This window comes from Rhinopithecus bieti, unplaced genomic scaffold, assembly GCF_001698545.2.
Source record: "Rhinopithecus bieti isolate Rb0 unplaced genomic scaffold, ASM169854v2 scaffold_25291, whole genome shotgun sequence".
NCBI classification, from domain to species: Eukaryota; Metazoa; Chordata; class Mammalia; order Primates; family Cercopithecidae; genus Rhinopithecus; species Rhinopithecus bieti.
Window position 1 is genome coordinate 821617 of NW_016811667.1, and position 20325 is coordinate 841941.

Sequence of the window (20325 nt, forward strand, 5' to 3'; positions counted from 1 at the left end):
AAAAAAAAAAAAAAAAAAAGAAGCTGGCATTGGGTTTATGTTGCCTAGAGTTGAAGCATATGGCCTGTTTGCAGCAGGAAGTTGCCTGGTAAATCATATTTTTCCTCATCTCTGAATCCCAGTGGGCCCCCAATGGGATCTCTGCTGTCTTTGCCCACCAAAACTGTTTCTTTGCCTATGAGAATTAAATAAGAATGTTGCTTGGCTTGTTTTAGAATCATATTTTCTTGCTGCATTCATTTCTGCTTTAGTAATTTTACAGAAGGCAAATTATAATCCCTAGTCCAAACCGTTTTAGCACGGGGCAATGTTTTGATCCCCTGAATAATCACAGTGAACTCTGACTCTGCCCAGTGTGTAGCATACAGAGCTCAGCGTGTTGGTTGAATCAACAAATGATGATGGACCAGACCTCCAAAATGGTTTCCCCTAAAAACTGGCATCCTTTAAGGCAGTGGAGAGGAAAAGCATTAGAGTTGAGGTTTGAATTGCCTCACCCAGCAAGCTCTACTCAATTATTTTTTCCTCATACTGTATTAGAAGAGTCAAGAAGGTAGTTATATGGTGGTATAAAGTATAATCATATGTGTATATTAGAATGGGAAAAAATGTCTAGAAACTTATATACCATAATAAATGAGTTTTGAGTAGGTGAGGTAGTCAGAAAATTAATAGCTGCAAGAATGATGATAAATGGTAACAGGTACTGGGTTTCTGTGGCTGGGGTAGTAGAACGTGGTAGAGCCTATGGCTAAATGGAGAGCATGTGTCTCATATAGAGGATCAGAGGCTCCTCATTTGGTGCTGATTGTTGTCATATGGGAATCTAGGCCCAGAATTGCCAGATTTTCTAATTTTTCAAAAGAAGCTGAGAATCTAGGGGTTTGAGTGAAATTTGCTGATATATGAATATTGGCATGTAATTTAAATGTAAGAAAAAAATAAGACTGCGGGCTGGGTCCATTTCATGGGCCTCTAGGTTTCAATCTTGAGCCAGAGAGTTAAAGGAACCCCACCTAGCTGTCAGTAGAACATGTGATTTTTAAGTAGGACTGCCTTCTGAAAGACCCACTAGGGAAAGCCAGCCACAGAATGGCTGACCTAGAGGCCGAACAGGTGATCCCTTGAATGGGTTTGCTGCTTTGAGCGGCTGTTAGAGAGCATCTGTCAAATGTAGTCAGCTTAATCTCAGCAGAGCTAAGGCTCAGTGGTTGTTTCTTGGCAGTTAACTGGGCAGTCAATGTCAGATGCTATGTTTCAACTTCTTTGTTGGTCTCCTAGTCTGTGTTTACATCTCCAGCCTCGTCCCCGTCCTCTCCCTTCACTTGCTAAATTTCTTTCTTTTCTTTCTTTCTTGAGACTTGGCATGCTCTTTCCTTTTGCTTTTTTCCTTTTGTGGCTTTGCACAGTTTTAAGCAGCACCTGCTCCAGGGAGTGTTCTGTGATTCCGCCTTTAGGCTCCTACTGCCTTGTTGGTTCTAGCACAACACTCATCAGCTGTTGTACATGCTTGTCTCCCCCAGGAGATTGTGAGCTTCTTGATGGCAGGCACCACCCTTTTCACAGCTGCGTTCCAGTGCCTTGTGTGGTTCCTGGAATCTACAAACAATAGCTTACATTTCTGGAGCCCTGACAGTGGGGGCTCTGCCTAAATTGCTTCATGTAATCCTTGCAACAGCCTTCTGATGTCAAAGCTGTTCTTTTCATCCTTGGTGCATTCTTGTTTACACAGAGGTAAAATATCCTGCCCAAGGACACTTAGCTTACAAGCCAGGCAGGACTTGAACCCTGATCATCTGACTCCAGAAACCACATCTTAATGAACAAGTTACACTGTCTTTCAGAATGTACATAAGGATGTCTGATAAGTGAATGAACAGAGAGAGAAGGAGGGAACAGGGGAGGGATGAAGTGGAAACATGCCATTATCACTGAGGAGGAGGGTTATCTTTTTATTTGTCATGGGTATGCATCCAGTTCTGTATGATAGTAGTGTCATTTAGGTATGTAGTTATTTAAATGTAAGTTGAAGAAAGTGGGAGAGCTACATCGTCATCCTATTTTATTTACACCAGTTAGAAGTGCAGTTAAACTTCAAAAACCTCCTTATGTGCTCAGGACTGGCAGCAGTGGACAGGTCTTAAAGATGCATTATGAACTTGGAGTAGAGAACATGTTGGCCTCTAAACAAGCAGTACCTACCTGGGGGTGCTGGTGGGGACAAAAAGTGAGGGACACAAGAATGAATTGAGCAGAAAATGGTAGATTGTTCATTAGTGGAAATTGTGCCTAAACCCATTTGCTTTTTTTTTTTTTTTTTAAGACAGTCTTACTCTGTCGCCCAGGCTGGAGTACAGTGGTGCGATCTTGGTTCACTGCAACCTCTGCCTCCCGGGTTCAAGCAATTCTCCTGTCTCAGCGCCCTGCGTAATTGGGATTACAGGTGGTGTGCATCACCACAGCTGGCTAATTTTTGTATTTTTAGTAGAGACGGGGTTTCACCATCTTGGCCAGGCTGGTCTTGAACTCCTGAGCTCATGTGATCTGCCTGCCATCTGGCCATCTGACCTCCCAAAAGCGCTTGGCCTCCCAAAGTGCTGGGATTACAAGCATGATCCACCATTCCTGTCTCCATTTATTCTTATGCAGCAAGAGTTGTGTGATCTAGTTGTGTGGTCTCTGGCAAAGAAGGCTGGCAATGAATGGCATGTTCATTGAACAAATGGGGGTGAGTATACAATTTGTTTTTCTTTTTCTGAGACAAAGTCTCACTCTATCACCCAGGCTGGAGTTCAGTGGCACAGTCTCAGCTCACTGCAGCCTCTACCTCCTGGGCATAAGCCATCATCCCACCTCAGCCTCCTGAGTAGCTGGGACTACCGGCATGTGCCACCACTCCCTCAAAATTTTTTTGTATTTTGTAGCGACAGGGTTTTGCCATGTCGCCCAGGCTGGTCTTGAACTCCTGAGCTCAAGGCGGGCCACTTACCTTGGTCTCCCACAGTGCTGGGATTATAGGCATGAGCCACCATGCCTAGCCCAGAAGTTTTTTTTTAAGAAATTGAAGCTGAATCCATTAGGAGCTGGTTCTGATGGTCAGGAGGAAATTAGAACAGATAATGTGGCCTAGTTGGTTAAGTGGGTGGACTCTGGAGCCTGCTGTGGCCTGCCGCTCACCAGCTGTGCAACCTCAGGCAAACTGCTTAACCCCTGTTCCTCCATTTCCTCTTCTGTAGTGATGCAGATAACATTGCCTGTCTGGTAGCATCACGTGAATATTGGTGAGTTAACCCTTGCTAAAGACTTTGTCATGCTTGGTACCTAAACGCTCATTAACTGATGGCTGTCGTTATGATTATGATTGTGATAAATAGTGTTTGGCAAGGATTGGAATCCACCATTCAAGACAGGAACTATCCCGTGTTAGAGGCCCAGGCCTTCTGTCCTGTAACCTTTGTCACTCTGTGTTATGATTTGTTAATTTTATAATGGGTGGGGTTACTAGGCCTCAGATCAGTACAGGGTGTGGGAGTGACTGTCCCATGGTGGGGAGGCACTCAGCCAGCAGCAGGACCTTGTGACACTCCAGGTCCTATGTAAAAGGCCACTGCAGATGAGTCTCCTGGATTTTTTTTTGGCTTTGACAGTTGAGTTTGGAGCCTCTGCTTGTGGCGGTGTGCTAAAGCAAAAAGGAATGGAATTTGCAATGAGAGAGCCTTTCAAGTTCAGACTTAGCCTTTAGCTGTGTGAACTTGAACTCCTCACAATTTCTCTGAATCTCAATTTTCTCAATGGTAAAGTTTATCTAATATGTTGGTGGTGAGGTAATCATATTATTATCTCAAATAGGAGATCGTATATGAAAGGGCTTTGGAAAGGCAAATCCCATAATTTGTTTAAATCCACTTTTTCCTCCAAAAAAGATATAAAAGAATGTGAACTTAATCTGTATGTGTAATTTCTTTCAAGTCCTATCTGATGTTGCTTGTGACTTTCTGAGATTTCCTTTGGCTTCTTACCAGTTTGGCTTTAAAAAAAAAAGCAACAAAGAAATTAGACTGAAAGATAGGATGACCAGACCTCAATTACTCAGGCTTGGGGCTCCTAAGACTGGTTTTAGCTTGTCCAGGACCTGTTGGGATATACTTAGCAGAAATGTCTCTCCCACAAAACAGTTGGAACCAAATGCTGGACATTCTGGACTTCTCAGCAGTTCAGTGTAAAAAAGTGAAAGGAAACTTTTTTTTCATCTTCTCAACCTCTCCAGTTCCAGTCTCATTATTTGAGTTTTGTGAGTGGTCATGCTTCAGGATAGCAATGTAGAGGCAAATGATTATTTGAGTTTTGAAATAAAATATTTTGATGTTTTGAAATAATTCGTTTTAAAGATAAAAAGAAGCAGCCTGATTACATATTTAACAACACTAGGTGTTTTAGAGCCAGTCGTTTATTATACAGATATTTATTGAGCACCTACTATGTTCCAGTTATTGGGTGCTGAGGATATTATAACTGCCCAATGGGTTCTTGCCCATTGCCCAGATAGAGCTGATTTATCAAGATAGAGGATTGCAATACAGAAAGTTTAATATACGTAGAGCTGGCTAAATGGAAGACTTGAGTTTTATTATTACTCAAATCAGCCTCCACGAAAGTTGAAGGCTAGGAGTTCGGCAGGCAGGGGGCTAGGGAACGTCAATGCTGATTGGTTGGGCATGCCATCACAGGGGTGTGGAAAATGGTGTGTTGAGTTTGCATGTTGGTGGGAGGCATCTGGTAGTCAGAAATGCACAAGCCTGAAGGGACATCGTGAAAGGCCAGGCTTAGGTTCTACAATAGGGGTGTTATTTACAGGAGTAACTGGGGAAGTTGCAAATATTGTGAGCTCTGGAATAATGGCTGGTAATCATTTAACTATACCTACGTCTTAGCACAATTCAGGCCCCTCTCGTCCTCCTAACCTAGTGGACTTTCATTAGTTTTTCAAAGACAGTTTAGTTTTGGAAAGTGCTACCATCATTTAAACTATACACTAAAATTTCTCCCAAAGTTAGCTTTGCTGATGCCCAGGAATGATCAAGGACAGTTTGGAGGTTAAAGGCAAGATGGAGTTGGTTAGGCCAGATCTCTTTCACTGTCATAATTTTCTCACTGTTAAAATTTTTGCAATATCACAGCACAGAAGGCAGACAAAATCCTGCCCTCATGCTTCTTACTGCTGAGTAGGTCTTTCAACATTAAACAAACTAATCCACCAAGAAGATTTGGAAACATAAAGTGACCAGTGCCATGAGGAAGAACCAAGTATATTAAAAGGATGACTGGGAGTGGTGGCTCATGCCTGTAATCTTAGCACTTTGGGAGGCCTAGGCGGGTGGATCACCTGAGGTCAGGAGTTTGAGACCAGCCCGGCCAACATGCTGAAAAAACCCCATCTCTTCTAAAAATGTAAAAAATTAGCTGGACATGGTGGCGTAGCCTGTAATCCCAGCTACTCAGGAGGCTGAGACAGGAGAATCGCTTGACCCCGGGAGGTGGAGGTTGCAGTGAGCTGAGATTGCGCCACTGCACTGCAGCCTGGCAACAAGAGTGAAACTCAGTCTTAAAAAAAAAAAAAAAAAAAGACTGTGGGGGTATAGCTTAGATTGGAGGTTGAGGGAAGGCCTCTTTGAGAAGAACGGTTGTTTACACAGACACCTGGAAGATGAGAAGTTAATCAGGCCAAGGTAAAAGCAGGTGTGAAAGTCCTGAGGCCCTGTAGCTGGAGCCCAGTGGGGAAGACGCATGATGCGGCTGGGGTGGGAGGCACTGGCTTTAGCGGCCTTATTTCGTCCTGAGGGGACTGCTCTTTGAAACTGCTAGATTTAGCCATGATAAGTGAGTTCCATCAGGCATTATTCTCCTTGATTCAGGCTGCTCTCCTTGGAGTTAGAGTTTGCCCATCAAGAACCCTTGCCAATCCCAAATAAAGTGATGCTTAGGGCCATTTAAAAAATAAGCCTGTGTTGTCCTTTAGTAACAGTGAAATGTATATGATGATGCACCAGATCAATCTTCTCAGGACAATAGGTCAGAAAATGGAGGAATTTTTTTTTTTTTATTGCACGCACTGGATGACTCAGAAGCTAACTCTCCATTGTTCACTGAAATGAGAGCGGCCTGTGCTTGCCTGGATAAAAAGTCCTGTCCCAGTGGCTGGATGAGGGGAAGATCTGAACCTTGAATCAAGAGGCTGCTTTCGTTTCCTAAAACCCAGATCTCTGGTAAACAAATGATGGGAAAGCCAGAAAGGAAGGTTAGGAGGTCAGGATCTCGGTACTGGTTTCCACATCCTGCCACATTCCAGGAGGGTTTTGCTGATAAAGTCATAGAATGTGCGGGCCAGAAGGGACCTCAAGGATCAGCTTGTCTTGTCCTCATTTTATGGGGTCAGGGTGCTGATGGGGAATGCACCGTAATAGCGGCACCACACTAGCTGCGCTGAGGGCTAATTGGAAACTGTAGCTGCTGAAAACTGCATCAGATACTGAGGTTTAGGGGCTAACTTGTGTGTCCTGGTTTGGTGCCTTGAAGAACCTGTTACCTGTGGTTCAGCCATAAGGAGACACCCAGGTGTTCATAAGATCTTTCTCAATTGGATCCCGAGAGTGAAGGACCTTCTCCAAAGGGTGGCCAGAGCCCTGTGGGCCCTGGGAGCCTGGGGGTTACTGCCATCCTGCTCCTGCGGGCTTGGTATTCCCATCCAGGAAGGTCTTGTAATGTGGAAAAAAAAAGTTGTGGACTTACCCTGGGATGATGACAGTAATATTTTTAGTATACCTTAGTTTAGAAAATCTAACCAAATACCTTGGTTAGAAATAGTACTCTGAGGTGAGTACTATTTCAAAATGAGTTTGGATCTTGTTCATTCTAATAGCATATATATTCACTTAAAAAATAGTTGTACATCAGTGTAGGAGATGTGATATGTATTGAGTCCGCATGTATTGCTCTGTAGGCAGGTGAATTTAAGGACCTATTGCAGTAATTGATTGGCTTCCCCCAAGCATCAGTGATCTGTCAATTTGGAACCACTGGTTTTAGAAGCATCAGTCTGCAGAAAACCAGCTGCCTATATGGAATGACCCTGGTCATTTTGGGAGATTAAACCAGTATAAACCTACACTACCATACTTTAGGATATCCTTGATTGCTTTTAACAATTTTTTATTTTTTTAAATTTTATTTTATTATTATTTTTTGAGACAAAATCTCACTCTGTTGCCCATGCTGGAGTACAGAGGCATGATCTTGGCTCACTGCAACCTCCACCTTCTGGGTTCAAGCGATCCTCCTGCCTCAGCCTCCTGAGGAGCTGAGATCACACCTGGCTAATTTTTTTGTATTTTTGGTAGAGACAGGGTTTCACCATGTTGGCCAGGCTGGTCTTGAGCTCCTGACCTCAGGTGATCCGCCTGCCTTGGCCTCCCAAAGTGCTGGGGATTACAGGCATGAGCCACCATGCCTGGCCAATAATTTTTAAAATTAAAAAGTAATTCAATATTGTAAAAAACATTGCAAAACTGTGTAACTCTGAACAATTTAGTGTGCAGTGTTTCTACTTTCTTTTGCATATATAACATTATTAAGATTTTTAAAGAAACGGTGTTATAGTATATAATGTTCTCTAAATGTGTATTTTTTTTAAATGTAATTAACTAATTTCAAGGAAGCAAACATGGTTCAGTGGGAAGGACATCAGATCTGTTCAGGGTTTGTGTCCTGGCTCAGTAATACACTAATTGGAGGACTAGTAATATAATAATATACTAGTTGGGTGGTCCTGGGTAAGCCATAGGTCTTTCTGAGCCTCAGTTCCTTGTCTTGGAAATGGGGACTGCTATTTGTCCTCCTTTCTCACGAGGTTGCTATAAGGATACAATGAGATCATATTAAAAAAGCACTCTTTGTCAATGATAACATAAATGATTGTTATTATTTAAGCTTATGATTTCAGCCCTCTTTTGTTTTTCAGGGCTTTGCTCCATATCAGTGAATACTTAACTTGGTGATAACTTAGTGGTTTGGAGACAAATAGTAACTAGCCTGCTGTCCCCTTTTTTCTAGGTCACTCCTGGAAGCAAGGCGGCTCTAGCTGATTTATGTATCGGAGATGTAATCACAGCCATTGATGGGGAAAATACCAGCAATATGACGCACTTGGAAGCTCAGAACAGAATCAAAGGCTGCACAGACAACATGACTCTCACTGTCGCCAGGTGAAGCCTATAGAAACGTTTGGTTCATTTCTGATTGAGTAGAAGCTGTTTGTGGGCAGCGACTGCCTTTCCTATCTCAGAATCCCCCAGACCTTCTAGCTCAGTGCTGTGTATATACTATAGGCATGCCAAAAGATCTGTGGAATTTGAACTTCAGATTGCTTATTTCCCCTCTTTTTTTTTTTTTTTTTTTTGAGACGGATTCTTACTCTGTTGCCCAGGCTAGAGTGTAGTGGTGCAATCTCAGCTCACTGCAACCTCTGCCTCCCGGGTTCAAGTGATTCTCCTGCCTTAGCCTCCTGAGTAGCTGGGATTACAGATTTGCACCACCACAGCCAGCTAATTTCTGTATTTTTAGTAGAGATGGGGTTTCACCATGTTGGCCAGGCTGGCCTCAAACTTCTGACCTCAGGTGATCCACTTGCCTTGGCCTCCCAAAGTGCTAGAATTACAGGTGTGAGCCACCATGCCCGGCCCCCCTCTAATTTTCACAGTGCTTCTTGTGATGTGGGCTTCTTTCAGTAAGATATCTGCATTTTCATTTGATTCAACTTAACTAACCAAAATTTTGATTAAGTAAAATGTCCTGGCCAGGTGCGGTGGCTCTGCCTGTAATTCTAGCACTTTGGGAGGCCAAGGCAGGCAAATCACTTGAGGTCTGGAGTTTGAGACCAGCCTGGCCAACACGGTGAAACCGTATCTCCACTAAAAATTAGAAAATTAGCAGGGCGTGGTGGCAGGCGCCTGTAGTTCCAGCTACTTGGGTGGCTGAGGCAGGAGAATCACTTGAACCCAGGAGGCGGAGGTTGCAGTGAGCCCACATGGCACCACTGCACTCCAGCCTGGGCGACAGAGGGAAACTCTGTCTCAAGAAAAAAAAATGTCCTTAGGATGCTGCTCCTACTGCACTATACTGAGCAGTGAGCAGTGGGTACCATGCCAGGAGATTTCTATAACAGAGAAAAACTTCAACACATTAGCAGCAGAGTGCTGAGTGTAACTTTAAGTACACGACAAGCAGGGAGTGCTGGGGATAAAGGGATGAATGAGGACAGTACCTCGGGAGCTGTAATTAGGGTAGAATTTCCATTCTTCTTTCGTTTAGCCTTGGAAGGTGCCCTGCAAAGGCAGGATTTCAGAAGTGATTTGGTTCAACCCTCAGTGGCTCCCTGTTTCCTACTGCATCAAATTCAGATGTTTCATTCTGATCATCTGTTATTTCACTAACCTTAGCTGCCATAGCTCTTTGTCATGAACCCTTTGCTTAGATTCTCATCTGTGAAGTATGTTTTTTGCTTTTTTTTTTTTTTTTTTGCCTTGTGGCACAGGACTGGCAGGTGGATCGAGTGTGGGGGAGTATCTCAAAATATTTTGTACATTTCAGAGACCTACCCCATGAGAGGTACACCGTGTTATTACTACCCCCTCCAAAGCACATCTGCCCTTCATTCTCATCTCCGTTTCTATCTTAGTCCAAATCCTCTCCTTCAAGCCTGAGTTCAGGACATTCTTTCATTGATTGATTAATTGATTTTTAAATTTATTTACTGACATGACAGGGACATCTTGCATATATCTGGCACAGACATTGTGACAAATATAAAGTTAAGTATGGCCAGGTGTGATGGCTCATGCCTGTAATCCCAGCACTTTGGGAGGCCAAGGCGGGTGGATCACCTGAGGTCAAGAGTTCAAGACCAGCCTGACCAACATGGTGAAACCCTGTTTCTACAAAAATACAAAAAAATTAGCCAGGGATGATGGCAGGTGCCTATAATCCCAGCTACTCGGGAGGCTGAGGTGGGAGAATCGCTTGAGCCTGGGAGGTGCAGTTAGTCGAGATCATGCCATTCATTGTACTCCAGCCTGGGCGACAGAGCGAGACTCTGTCTCAAAAAATAAATAAATAAATAAATAAATAAATAAAATAAGTAAAGATAAGTATAAATATTTTCTACCTGCAAGAGAGGAAACAACTACACTAATGAAAACTGAGACTAAAGTAAAATCATTGCTCTGTGATTGGTACAAAGAAAATTGTCTATAAGCGCAAAAGAGGGGCATTCTTCTCTTTTTTCTTTTTTGAGATGGAGTCTCGCTCTATCACTCAGGCTGAAGCACAGTAGCACTCTCTGGGCTCACTGCAACCTCTGCCTCCTGGGTTTAAGCGATTCTCCTGCCTCAGCCTCCTGAGTGGCTGGGATTACAGGCGAATGCCACCACACCCGGCTAATTTTTGTATTTTTAGTGGAGATGGGGTTTCACCATGTTGGCCAGGCTGATGTTGAACTCCTGACCTCAAGTGATTCACCCACCTCGGCCTCCCAAAGTGTTGGGAGGCATCAGCTATGAATGTTATCAGTTGGGGGTGTTTAAAAGATCAACCTGGTGGCAAATGGAAAGTAGGGCTGATGGGAAGGTGCTAGTTCAGAGTCTAGTCCAGGAAAGAGGGGGCATTTTTCCAGTTTGTCTTTGGGATATATTTATTTTGCATGAGTGAAACAGCAGCTTTTGTTAATCTGTTGTAGATCTGAACATAAAGTCTGGTCTCCTCTGGTGACGGAGGAGGGGGGGAAGCGTCATCCATACAAGATGAATTTAGCCTCTGAACCCCAGGTAAGTTCTTGCTCACCATTGCCGCTACTCTCACCACCCAGCAGTTTGCCATTTCTGACACTGCTCAGCACATTCCTGTTTTTCCTGCCCTGGAGGCCTGAGGATGAGACCGCAGGGAGAGCCCTCCACTGTCACTGCTGGTATCTGGCTCTTGTTCAGTTCTTCCCGTAAGGGAACTGCAGGAGGAAAGGGCTGGAAAACCCCAGGGCAGTGACGCTGTGTCCTCGGCTGGAAGCAGGGGGTCGGAAGGCGATAAGGGAAGCCGGTGGAAGCCTTCCTGCGTGGGAAGGGTTGGCAGGATCACAGTGAAGTCAAGGAGCTATTCAGCTCGTTATGGATTTTAGCAACAAATGAATCATGACAGGGATGGAAATAAGTTTAGGTCTGGAGGCCTAGAGCCTGGAAGAAATCGGGGGATATGTAATAGGAAGCCCTGCTTCTCCCCACCTTATGCCCCTGTTATATTTCTGTGAGCCATGGAGTGGAAATCTCTATTTTTGTTACAGTGAAACTTCTAGTGAGACTTTAAAATTACTAAAACAAAGTGGCAATTAATATAAAAAAAAGCAGTATGTAGTATACAATTTGTCACCCAGATAGAATTTCTCAGGACAGCAGACTGCCCTAAGATCCCATATTTGTGAATACATCTCTCAGAAGTTAGATTATAGATGATTTTATTTCTTTCTGCCTTATGTGTGTCTTCTACACATCTGCATGCATGGGTATTGTTTTTGAAATAAGAGACAAACTTAGAGATGTTTAGAACATCTTTTGTAAAATTCCTCACACCCAACATGCTACTTGTCATAAAGTATGTGTCTGTTGGATACATTAATGAATTAGTAATGATAAACTAGTATGTTGATAATGCCTTTTGAAAATTTTAGACTGGTTTGTGATGGTTATGCATTTGACCCAAGTTGAAGATTTGAAATTTAATTTATTTTTTGAAATTGGGGATACTATTTAGTGTTTATGGTGAATTAAGATATAATTAAAATACAATATATAGCTAGCTATCTTGTATACATAAAACAGAAACTTGTATGAAGTTGAACTCACTTGGTATATTAGTGTGTGTTAATTGGGTGGTTCGATATAAGTCATATTTTCTCAAATAGAATCCATTAAAATTTCAAAATGAAGTCACACAAAATTTTGCCATTTTAAGATAGTAAAATAATGATTAAAATCCCAAGAGTCATTTTAAGGATCATTTTGCATCATTTCAAAACTGACGTGAACATATTCTTCTCTACAACTCCTCTCAGAAAAGTTCGTAAAATGGCACTTGGTCTATACACTGGCCGTTGTGTAAACTAATTTAAAACATGCCACAGTTAGTTTCAGTTTCCTTGGGAGTTTTCAGCTACTTCATTAAATTTACCATAAATGTTAAATTGTAATTGTTAAATTTTAATTTTTACATATTTTATAACACACAAGGAATGATTTCGTTTTAACTTGGTCTATCTGAAATCCTCATTTTCATGTAAGTAAGGTAATTATGTAAATTTCAGTTATAGTTTTCATTTGTAGTATATTTGAATTTTCATTTTAAATCTATAAACTAGTTACCTGTATTAATCATTTGAAGGTAGTTCTCTTCAGATTACAAAATTCTCAAATACTTTCAACCCTAGTATTTTCTTGTGATTCCAGTAATGCTTTGTTACTGTAAGAAAACTTCTCACCTATCATTTTCCAAAGTCTTTTACTTCCAGCCATTCTAAAGCAGAGGATAAATGAGTAAGAGTAGAGTTCATCTATAATAAAAAGATCTGTTGGTTCATGTAATGCCAACCAACACCCCAGCTTATCTGAGGTCAGCATAGTTACACACCTAGTTTGTATTTCCTCATTATTGAGTTTCCTTGGAGACTGATAAATACAAAGCCCAAACAATTACATCATCCTTTCTAAAAGGCAAGCCCTGAATCTGCCTGCTTTCTGGAAAGACCAGTCAGTATTCAGATGAGGGTAGAGATATTCCTTTTATGTACAAACCAGATGCATTATTGAAAGATTCTTTATAAAGTGAAATCATCCGAATTTTCAACCTGAATTTTCCATTGACTTCCATTCTAATTGGAAATGTGTTTCTGTGGAGGGAGAAGGGAATAGACCCTGGTTGAATATGTGCCACGAGCCAGGCACTGTACTTGACACTCTGGTAACTCATACAAATCCTTGTGAAGAAGGCTTTTTCTTCTACATTTTAAAGATGAAAAATGGGCTCAGAGGGGTATTCCTTGCTCATGGCCAAACAGGAAATTGCAGGGAAAATTGAGCCAAGGCGGAAAATAAAGACCCTTCCCTTGGGCTCTGCATCCTCTGCTGCTCCTAGGAATTGCTGTGGAGATGGAGAGAAGAAGAAAGCATGACCATGCTGGCTGCGACATATGTAGGCAAGGGTCCCAGGCCACCAATCTGTAAATCTCCTCTGTCTTCATGACCATAGCCTTTAATTGCTATATATGATTTCTTTGGGTAGCTGTGCCAAAAAATTTACTTAACTACTCTTTGATAACTGCTGAAATTTTGTGTTGTTGTTGTTTATTTTTTATTATTTATTTTTATTTTTTCTGAGACAGAGTTGCTCTGTCGCCCAGGCTGGAATGCAGTGGCGCAGTCTCGGCTCACTGCAGCCTCCGCCTCCTGAGTTCAAGTGATTTTCTTGCCTCAGCCTCCGAGTAGCTGGGATTACAGGCAGGTGCCACCACGCCTAGCTAATTTTTGTATTTTAGTAGAAACGAGGTTTCACAGTTTTGGCCAGAGTGGCCTTGAATTCCTGACCTCAGGTGATCCTCTTGCGTTGGCTTCCCAAAGTGCTGCAGTTACAGGAATGAGCCACTGTGCCTGGCCTGTTTTGTGTTTTTAGAGATGAGAGTCTTCTCTGTCACCCAGGCTGATGTGCAGTGGCACGATATGGCACACTGCAGCCTCCATCTCCTGGGCTTACACTATCCTCCTTCCTCAGCCCTCTCAAGTAGCTGGGTCTACAGGCATGCACCATCATGCCTGTCTAACTTTTTTTTTAGGGCTGGGGTCTTACTATGTTGCCCAGACTGGTTTCGAACTCCTAGGCTCAAGCAATCCTCCTGCTTTGGACTCCCAAAGTGTTGGGATTACAGGCATGAGCCACTGCACCCAGCCAAAAGAGAAATCTTTTTTTTTTTTTTTTTTGAGACGGAGTCTCGCTCTGTCGCCCGGGCTGGAGTGTAGCGGCCAGATCTCAGCTCACTGCAAGCTCCGCCTTCCAGGTTTACGCCATTCTCCTGCCTCAGCCTCCCAAGTAGCTGGGACTACAGGCGCCAGCCACCTCGCCCGGCTAGCTTTTTTTGTAATCTTTTTTTTTTTGAGACAGAGTTCTACTCTTGTTGCCCAGGCTGGAGTGTAATGGTGCAATCTCGACTCACCGCAACCTCCGCCTCCCGGGTTCAATTCTCCTGCCTCAGCCTCCCGAGTAGCTGGGATTACAGATATGCGCCATCACGCCTGGCTAAATTTTGTATTTTAGTAGAGATGAGGTTTCTCCATATTGGTCAGGCTGGTCTTGAACTCCCAACCTCAGGTGATCTGCCACTTCGGCCTCCTAAAGTGCTGGGATTACAGGTGTGAGCCACCATGTGCAGACTTTTTTTGTGTGTGTGTGAGACAGGCTCTCACTCTCAAAATCTATGAGAAAAGATTTTCCAGCCCAGGCTGGAGTGCAGTGGTACGATCTTGGCTCACTGCAGCCTCAACCTACTGGGCTTAAGCAATCCCACCTCAGCCTCCCAAGTAGTTGGGACTACAGGTGTACAACACCATGCTCAGCTCATTTTTTTGTTTTTTTGTTTTTTTTAGTAGAGATGAGGTTTTGCCACATTGCCCAGGTTAGTCTTGAACTCCTGAGCTCAAGCAATCCACCCACCTCAGCCTCATAAAGTGCTGGGATTATAGGCATGCACCACTGCCCCTGGCCTTGGTTAACTTTTGTTTAACACACCTTCATAAATGAAATCCTATGTTCCTATTATAAATCATGTTTATGTATTAAATAAATGTGTATTATTATAAATCATGTTACATGTATTCAAAGAATATTTAATGATAGAAGAAAATATTCATGATTGTATATTTTTTAAAGAAACATATAAAATTATAATCCTAGTTTTATTTTTTAATAAAACAGGCCCATAGAAAATAGACTAAAATGTTAGAATGGTGATCTATGGGAATTGGGATTTGAAGTGACTTTTTATTTTCTTTCTTATACTTTTAAAAAATTTCTGAATTTTTATGATATATCACCTTTATATCTCCCTTAAATATTTTATACATCCTTTTTGTCTATCACTTTTGTAACCTATATAAAGTGTACCAATATTAAAATAGGAGTCTTCAGATAGTAGAACATTGTAACTGAAACTTTTATGATTCTCTTAATTTTTTCTCATAGATTTTAATTTGCAGTGTTTATATTTATGGCAGCCCTCTAAATCTTCTTCAAGTGTTTCGTTTATATCATGCATTGTTGGAGTTAAAATAGAACATATCAGCCAGGCACGGTGTCTCATGCCTGTAATCCCAGCACTTTGGGAGGTGGGCAGATCACTTAAACTCAGGAGTTTGAGACCAGCCTGGGCAATAAAGTAAGACCCTGTCTCTAAAAAAACAAACAAACAAACAAAAATTAGCCCGGCACGATCGTGCGTACCTATGGTCCCAGCTACTCAGGAGGCTGAGGTGGGAGGATGGCTTGAGCCTGAGAGGCAGAGGTTGCAGTGAGCTGAGATTACACCACTGCACTCTAGCCTGGGTGCCAGAGTGTGACCCTATCTCAAAACAAACAAACAAAAAACACCATAGAACATATTTCTGTATTGAGGTCTGATTCTGTGATGTGTGTATAGTTCTAGGATTATCATTTCCTTTGTATATATACTAAGTTTAAAAACTTGAGATTTGAACAATTTCCTTGTCAGTATTATCATATGCAGCAGCTTTTAGTGGTGGAGAGACCTAACAGTTAAAATTTTCCAATATTAATTTTTAACTATATTATACTTAATTATATAATAAATTTTAGTAGCTAATATTTGTTTTAATTCTTTCTAATAGCCTAGGTCAGTGGATTCTTGGATTGTTGCATTTAATCCTCAGAACAACCATATAAAGTCTAGATAGCCTCATTACTCCTATTTTACAGAGAGGAAAACAGACCAAAAGTAACGTGTCCAGGATCACATAGTAGCAAGCAGCAGAGCTGGGATTTAAATGGAGGCAATTTGGTACCAGGACCACGTGCACACACAGACTCCTAGCTTCCTACTATGATAAATTTGTCTCTCTTGGTTGGGTGAAGTTTGCTGAAATAATGTATATTTAAAGGATCTAGCACTGCACTTCGTACCTTGTAGATGCTCAATTGAATTTTCTTTTGTAATGGGTAGAGTGATCCCATTGAATTAGGTGGCATATTCCACCTGGTGGTCAAATAAGGAATTCTTATATAGGTAAACTCGGGTCTGTGGTTTGTTGTACAGATAGATTATTTCATCATCAAGGTACTAAGCCTAATATTCAATAGTTATTTTTTCCTGACCCTCTCCCTCCTACCCTCTACCCCCAAGTAGGCCCCAGTGTCTGTTCCCCTCTTTGTGTCCATGAGTAGGAGTTCTTTTTAAAAAATTTTTTATTGCAATGAACTGCACAATAAATCAGTCATTTTAAAGAAAACCCTGTTGTGCAACCACTACCTCTATCTAGCTATCTGGTTCAAAGCCATTTTTGTCATTCCCANTTTTGAGACAGAGTTCTACTCTTGTTGCCCAGGCTGGAGTGTAATGGTGCAATCTCGACTCACCGCAACCTCCGCCTCCCGGGTTCAATTCTCCTGCCTCAGCCTCCCGAGTAGCTGGGATTACAGATATGCGCCATCACGCCTGGCTAAATTTTGTATTTTTAGTAGAGATGAGGTTTCTCCATATTGGTCAGGCTGGTCTTGAACTCCTGACCTCAGGTGATCTGCCCACCTCGGCCTCCCAAAGTGCTGGGATTACAGGTGTGAGCCACAGTGCTTGGCCAAAAAGAGAAATCTTAAACATAAAAATATTTTCAATTTGTTTTATTTTAAATTTGGTACCCAATCAAGCTATTTTCATATTTTTTTTTTAAATAAAGCATAAAAGACTTAAAGATTTAACATAAAAGGAGAGAAAAAAAGGAAGTGCAACAGATGACAGAAACTCTTTTGGGGGCAGCTGTTCTGGGCCTGGGTGTTTTAAGAAAGACAAGAGTTCAGGAAGATTTTTCTGGAAAACACAGACACTAAGACACATTTTGAGTTCAGCAGGCAGCACAGAGCATGCATCACCTAGAAGCCATGGGTTGATCCAGACACCCATATAGAAAAGACCTTGCTAATTGGGCCATCAGAAAAGCTGTGATGCTGGCAGGGGGGAAAGAAAAAGTAGAAAAGTTGTAGTTTTAGAAAACAGGAATGTTAATTTCAAAAGTGGTTTGGGGGTTTGTAAAAGAGCTCTGAGATGTTGTAGCTGTAGTAATTATTCACCTGACTCCTAGCAAGTCTAGGGTGGGGGTGGAGGGAACTTCCTCAAATTACAGAAAGGGGAATGAGAATACAAGGAACTCAAAAGTCCTTTTCTGCAGCTTTGTTGGGTACCGCCCCTGTAATAGGTATCCCCTGACCTTCTATCTGGTTAGCCTTGTCTTTCTCCCAGAAGAAACAATAGATAGATCCTTAATTCCCTTTACCCTTGTTCTGCAGGAGACTGAGGCCATCTCTGCCTAGTCAGCAGCTGCTTCCCCTGTGACACCACACCTTCTTATCTTGCTTGTCTAACTTGCTCACTTCTGGAGAATTTATCTCCACCTTCTATCATCTCCTGTTTTGCACTGACCAAAGTGGCTGCATGTTTCTCTCCACCTAGTGCTTTAATCCCTTTGGTATGTGCCCTGAAAGAGTGTTTTAGCTCTGACTTGAATCTTACAGCCCAAAGCATCAAGGGCTGTCCTGCCCGAGGTGCCCAGAGGGCAGGCTTTGCTGGGCCTCAAGGAAGAATCAGAAGGCAGAGATGATTCAGAAGTTGTGAACTCCCAAAGGTGCCCATTGTGGGAAACTTCCCCAGTCATTGCCCATGTGTCTCAGTGGGTGTATCAGTGCCCCTCAGCTAAAGTTTGGGTTGAACTAGGGCTATCTTAGCAGCTGGAACACCTCTCCCTGGCACTCAGCCTGCACTGCCCATCAAGGGGTTTGCATTGGATGCCCCCCTTGATTTATCCTCTGATCCCTGCCTGCAGGAGGTCCTGCACATAGGAAGCGCCCACAACCGAAGTGCCATGCCCTTTACCGCCTCGCCTGCCTCCAGCACTACCGCCAGGGTCATCACAAACCAGTACAACAACCCAGCTGGCCTGTACTCTTCTGAAAATATCTCCAACTTCAACAGTGCCCTGGAGTCAAAGACTGCTGCCAGCGGGGTGGAAGCGAACAGCAGACCGTAAGTAGTCCTCCTCTGAGCCGGTCCTGGTAGGGGCTTTCACGTCAGGACCAGGGCTGCCCAGGCACGTGCAAGAGCCACTACTCCAGGGAGAAAAATGACTACATTAGCAGAACACTTCTGTGTTCATTTTCTTCATCTACACAGAGGGCAATACCTCCTGCTTTTTTTTTTTTTTTTTTTTTTTTGAGACGGAGTCTCGCTCTGTCGCCCAGGCTGGAGTGCAGTGGCCGGATCTCAGCTCACTGCAAGCTCCGCCTCCCGGGTTCGCGCCATTCTCCTGCCTCAGCCTCCCGAGTAGCTGGGACTACAGGCGCCGCCACCTCGCCCGGCTAGTTTTTTGCATTTTTTAGTAGAGACGGGGTTTCACCGTATTAGCCAGGATGGTCTCGATCTCCTGACCTCGTGATCCGCCCGTCTCGGCCTCCCAAAGTGCTGGGATTACAGGCTTGAGCCACCGCGCCCGGCCCAATACCTCCTGCTTTATAGGGTGTCTGTAAAAGTAAGAATTAACATGTAAAATGCCCAGCATCGTGTCAAGCACAAACAAATCAGTTAATCCTCCAGAACTGTTTTTATTTGTGTTTTGATTTCTGTGATCATCATCTTCTAATTGAACATAGTCCTTCCTTGACAGGCCTGCTGCTTCCCGAGAAATTCTTCAGTATTATTAGTCGGGGAGTGTTTGAGAGAATCTAGAGTAGCCTGTGCTTGTGTTCACCATCTGAACTAAGGGAGAAATACTTCATGGTGCACAGTTTTGGTGAAGCAGTATTTGCTTTTCCCCCAGAGTGGACCAGAAGTCATAAAAGAAGAGAGGTCCCTGAGGATATAAATGCTTGTCCTTAAGAATAGGTTCTGATCTGGGGACAGAGGCAGGCTTAACTGGGGGAGAGGTAGGGCTGCAGGTGGAAAGGGGAGAGGTATCTGAGGAAGTGCCTTGCTGGGGACTGAGGAGGTATGTCCTCTGCTGTCACAGATCATTTGGCTGCAGCTGCCTTTGAGTCTTTTTTTTTTTCTTTTGAGACAAAGTTTTGCTCTGTCACCCAGGCTGGAGTACAGTGGTTTGATCACGGCTCACTGCAGCCTCAACCTCCTGGGTTCAAGTGATCCTCCTGCCTCAGCCTCCTGAGTATCTGGTACTACAGGTGTGTGCCACCACACTTGGCTAAGTTTTAATTTTGTAGAGATTGGGGTCTCACTGTGTTGCCCAGGCTGGTCTCGAACTCCTGGGCTCAAGTGATCCTCCCACCTCAGACTCCCAAAGTTCTGGGATTAGAGGCATGAGCCACCAAGCCCTTTGAGTCTTTATTGGAGTCTCCTGGATCTTCCCAGCAGAGGGGCCCAGTCTGCTCCATCTCAGACTCTTCGAGGATGAATCCAGAAACACTGGGAATCCCAGCAAAGGAACTGGGTTTGAGGATGGGTTAGAGATGGGGCCAATTCTCTGTAGGTGTAAAGGGGGTGGACTAGGTCAGGAATTTCCCACTCAAATACCCAAAAGTGGCAGGCAGGATGAGGAACTGAGGCAGAGCTCTGAGTAAACAAGGGTGCCGGGGGTGGTGCGGGGTGGTGGGGTGGGGGTGGTGGGGGTGGGGGTGAGGTGGCGAGCGGGACATTCCTGGTCCAGAGGGGCCGCTGCTCCTCGGCTCCAGCTGCGTGCCACATGCAGGTCTCGTTTCTGCTGATTATTTCTATTAAAACAGAAGTTGGAAAGCCTCTTTTTATCGGAAATCTCCTGATTTTTAAGTACTGGTGACATTTAAATTTTGTTGGAAAACACTGTGTGGTCCAAACTTGCCTGAGCTCTGAGAACCTTTCCCACTTGGAATCCTCAATTTTTGTATTGCCTCTGAAGCCTGCTTTGCCATTCAGTTTCTCCCCAGTTCACCTTTAACAAGAACCTGCTCAACTCTTATGGTAATTACATTGCAAACCAA

The 20325-nt window shown here is 43.3% G+C and overlaps 1 protein-coding gene across 1 annotated transcript in view; it reads left to right on the forward strand.

Annotated features, from left to right (window-relative positions):
- Window positions 1-20325, forward strand: part of PDLIM1 (PDZ and LIM domain 1) — a 57623-nt gene that overhangs the window by 12096 nt on the left and 25202 nt on the right. Inside the window, exons 2-4 of the mRNA XM_017894580.1 lie at window positions 8107-8258; window positions 10787-10874; window positions 18186-18385. Coding sequence (XP_017750069.1) covers window positions 8107-8258; window positions 10787-10874; window positions 18186-18385 — 440 coding nt within the window. The remainder of the gene's footprint in view (window positions 1-8106; window positions 8259-10786; window positions 10875-18185; window positions 18386-20325) is intronic.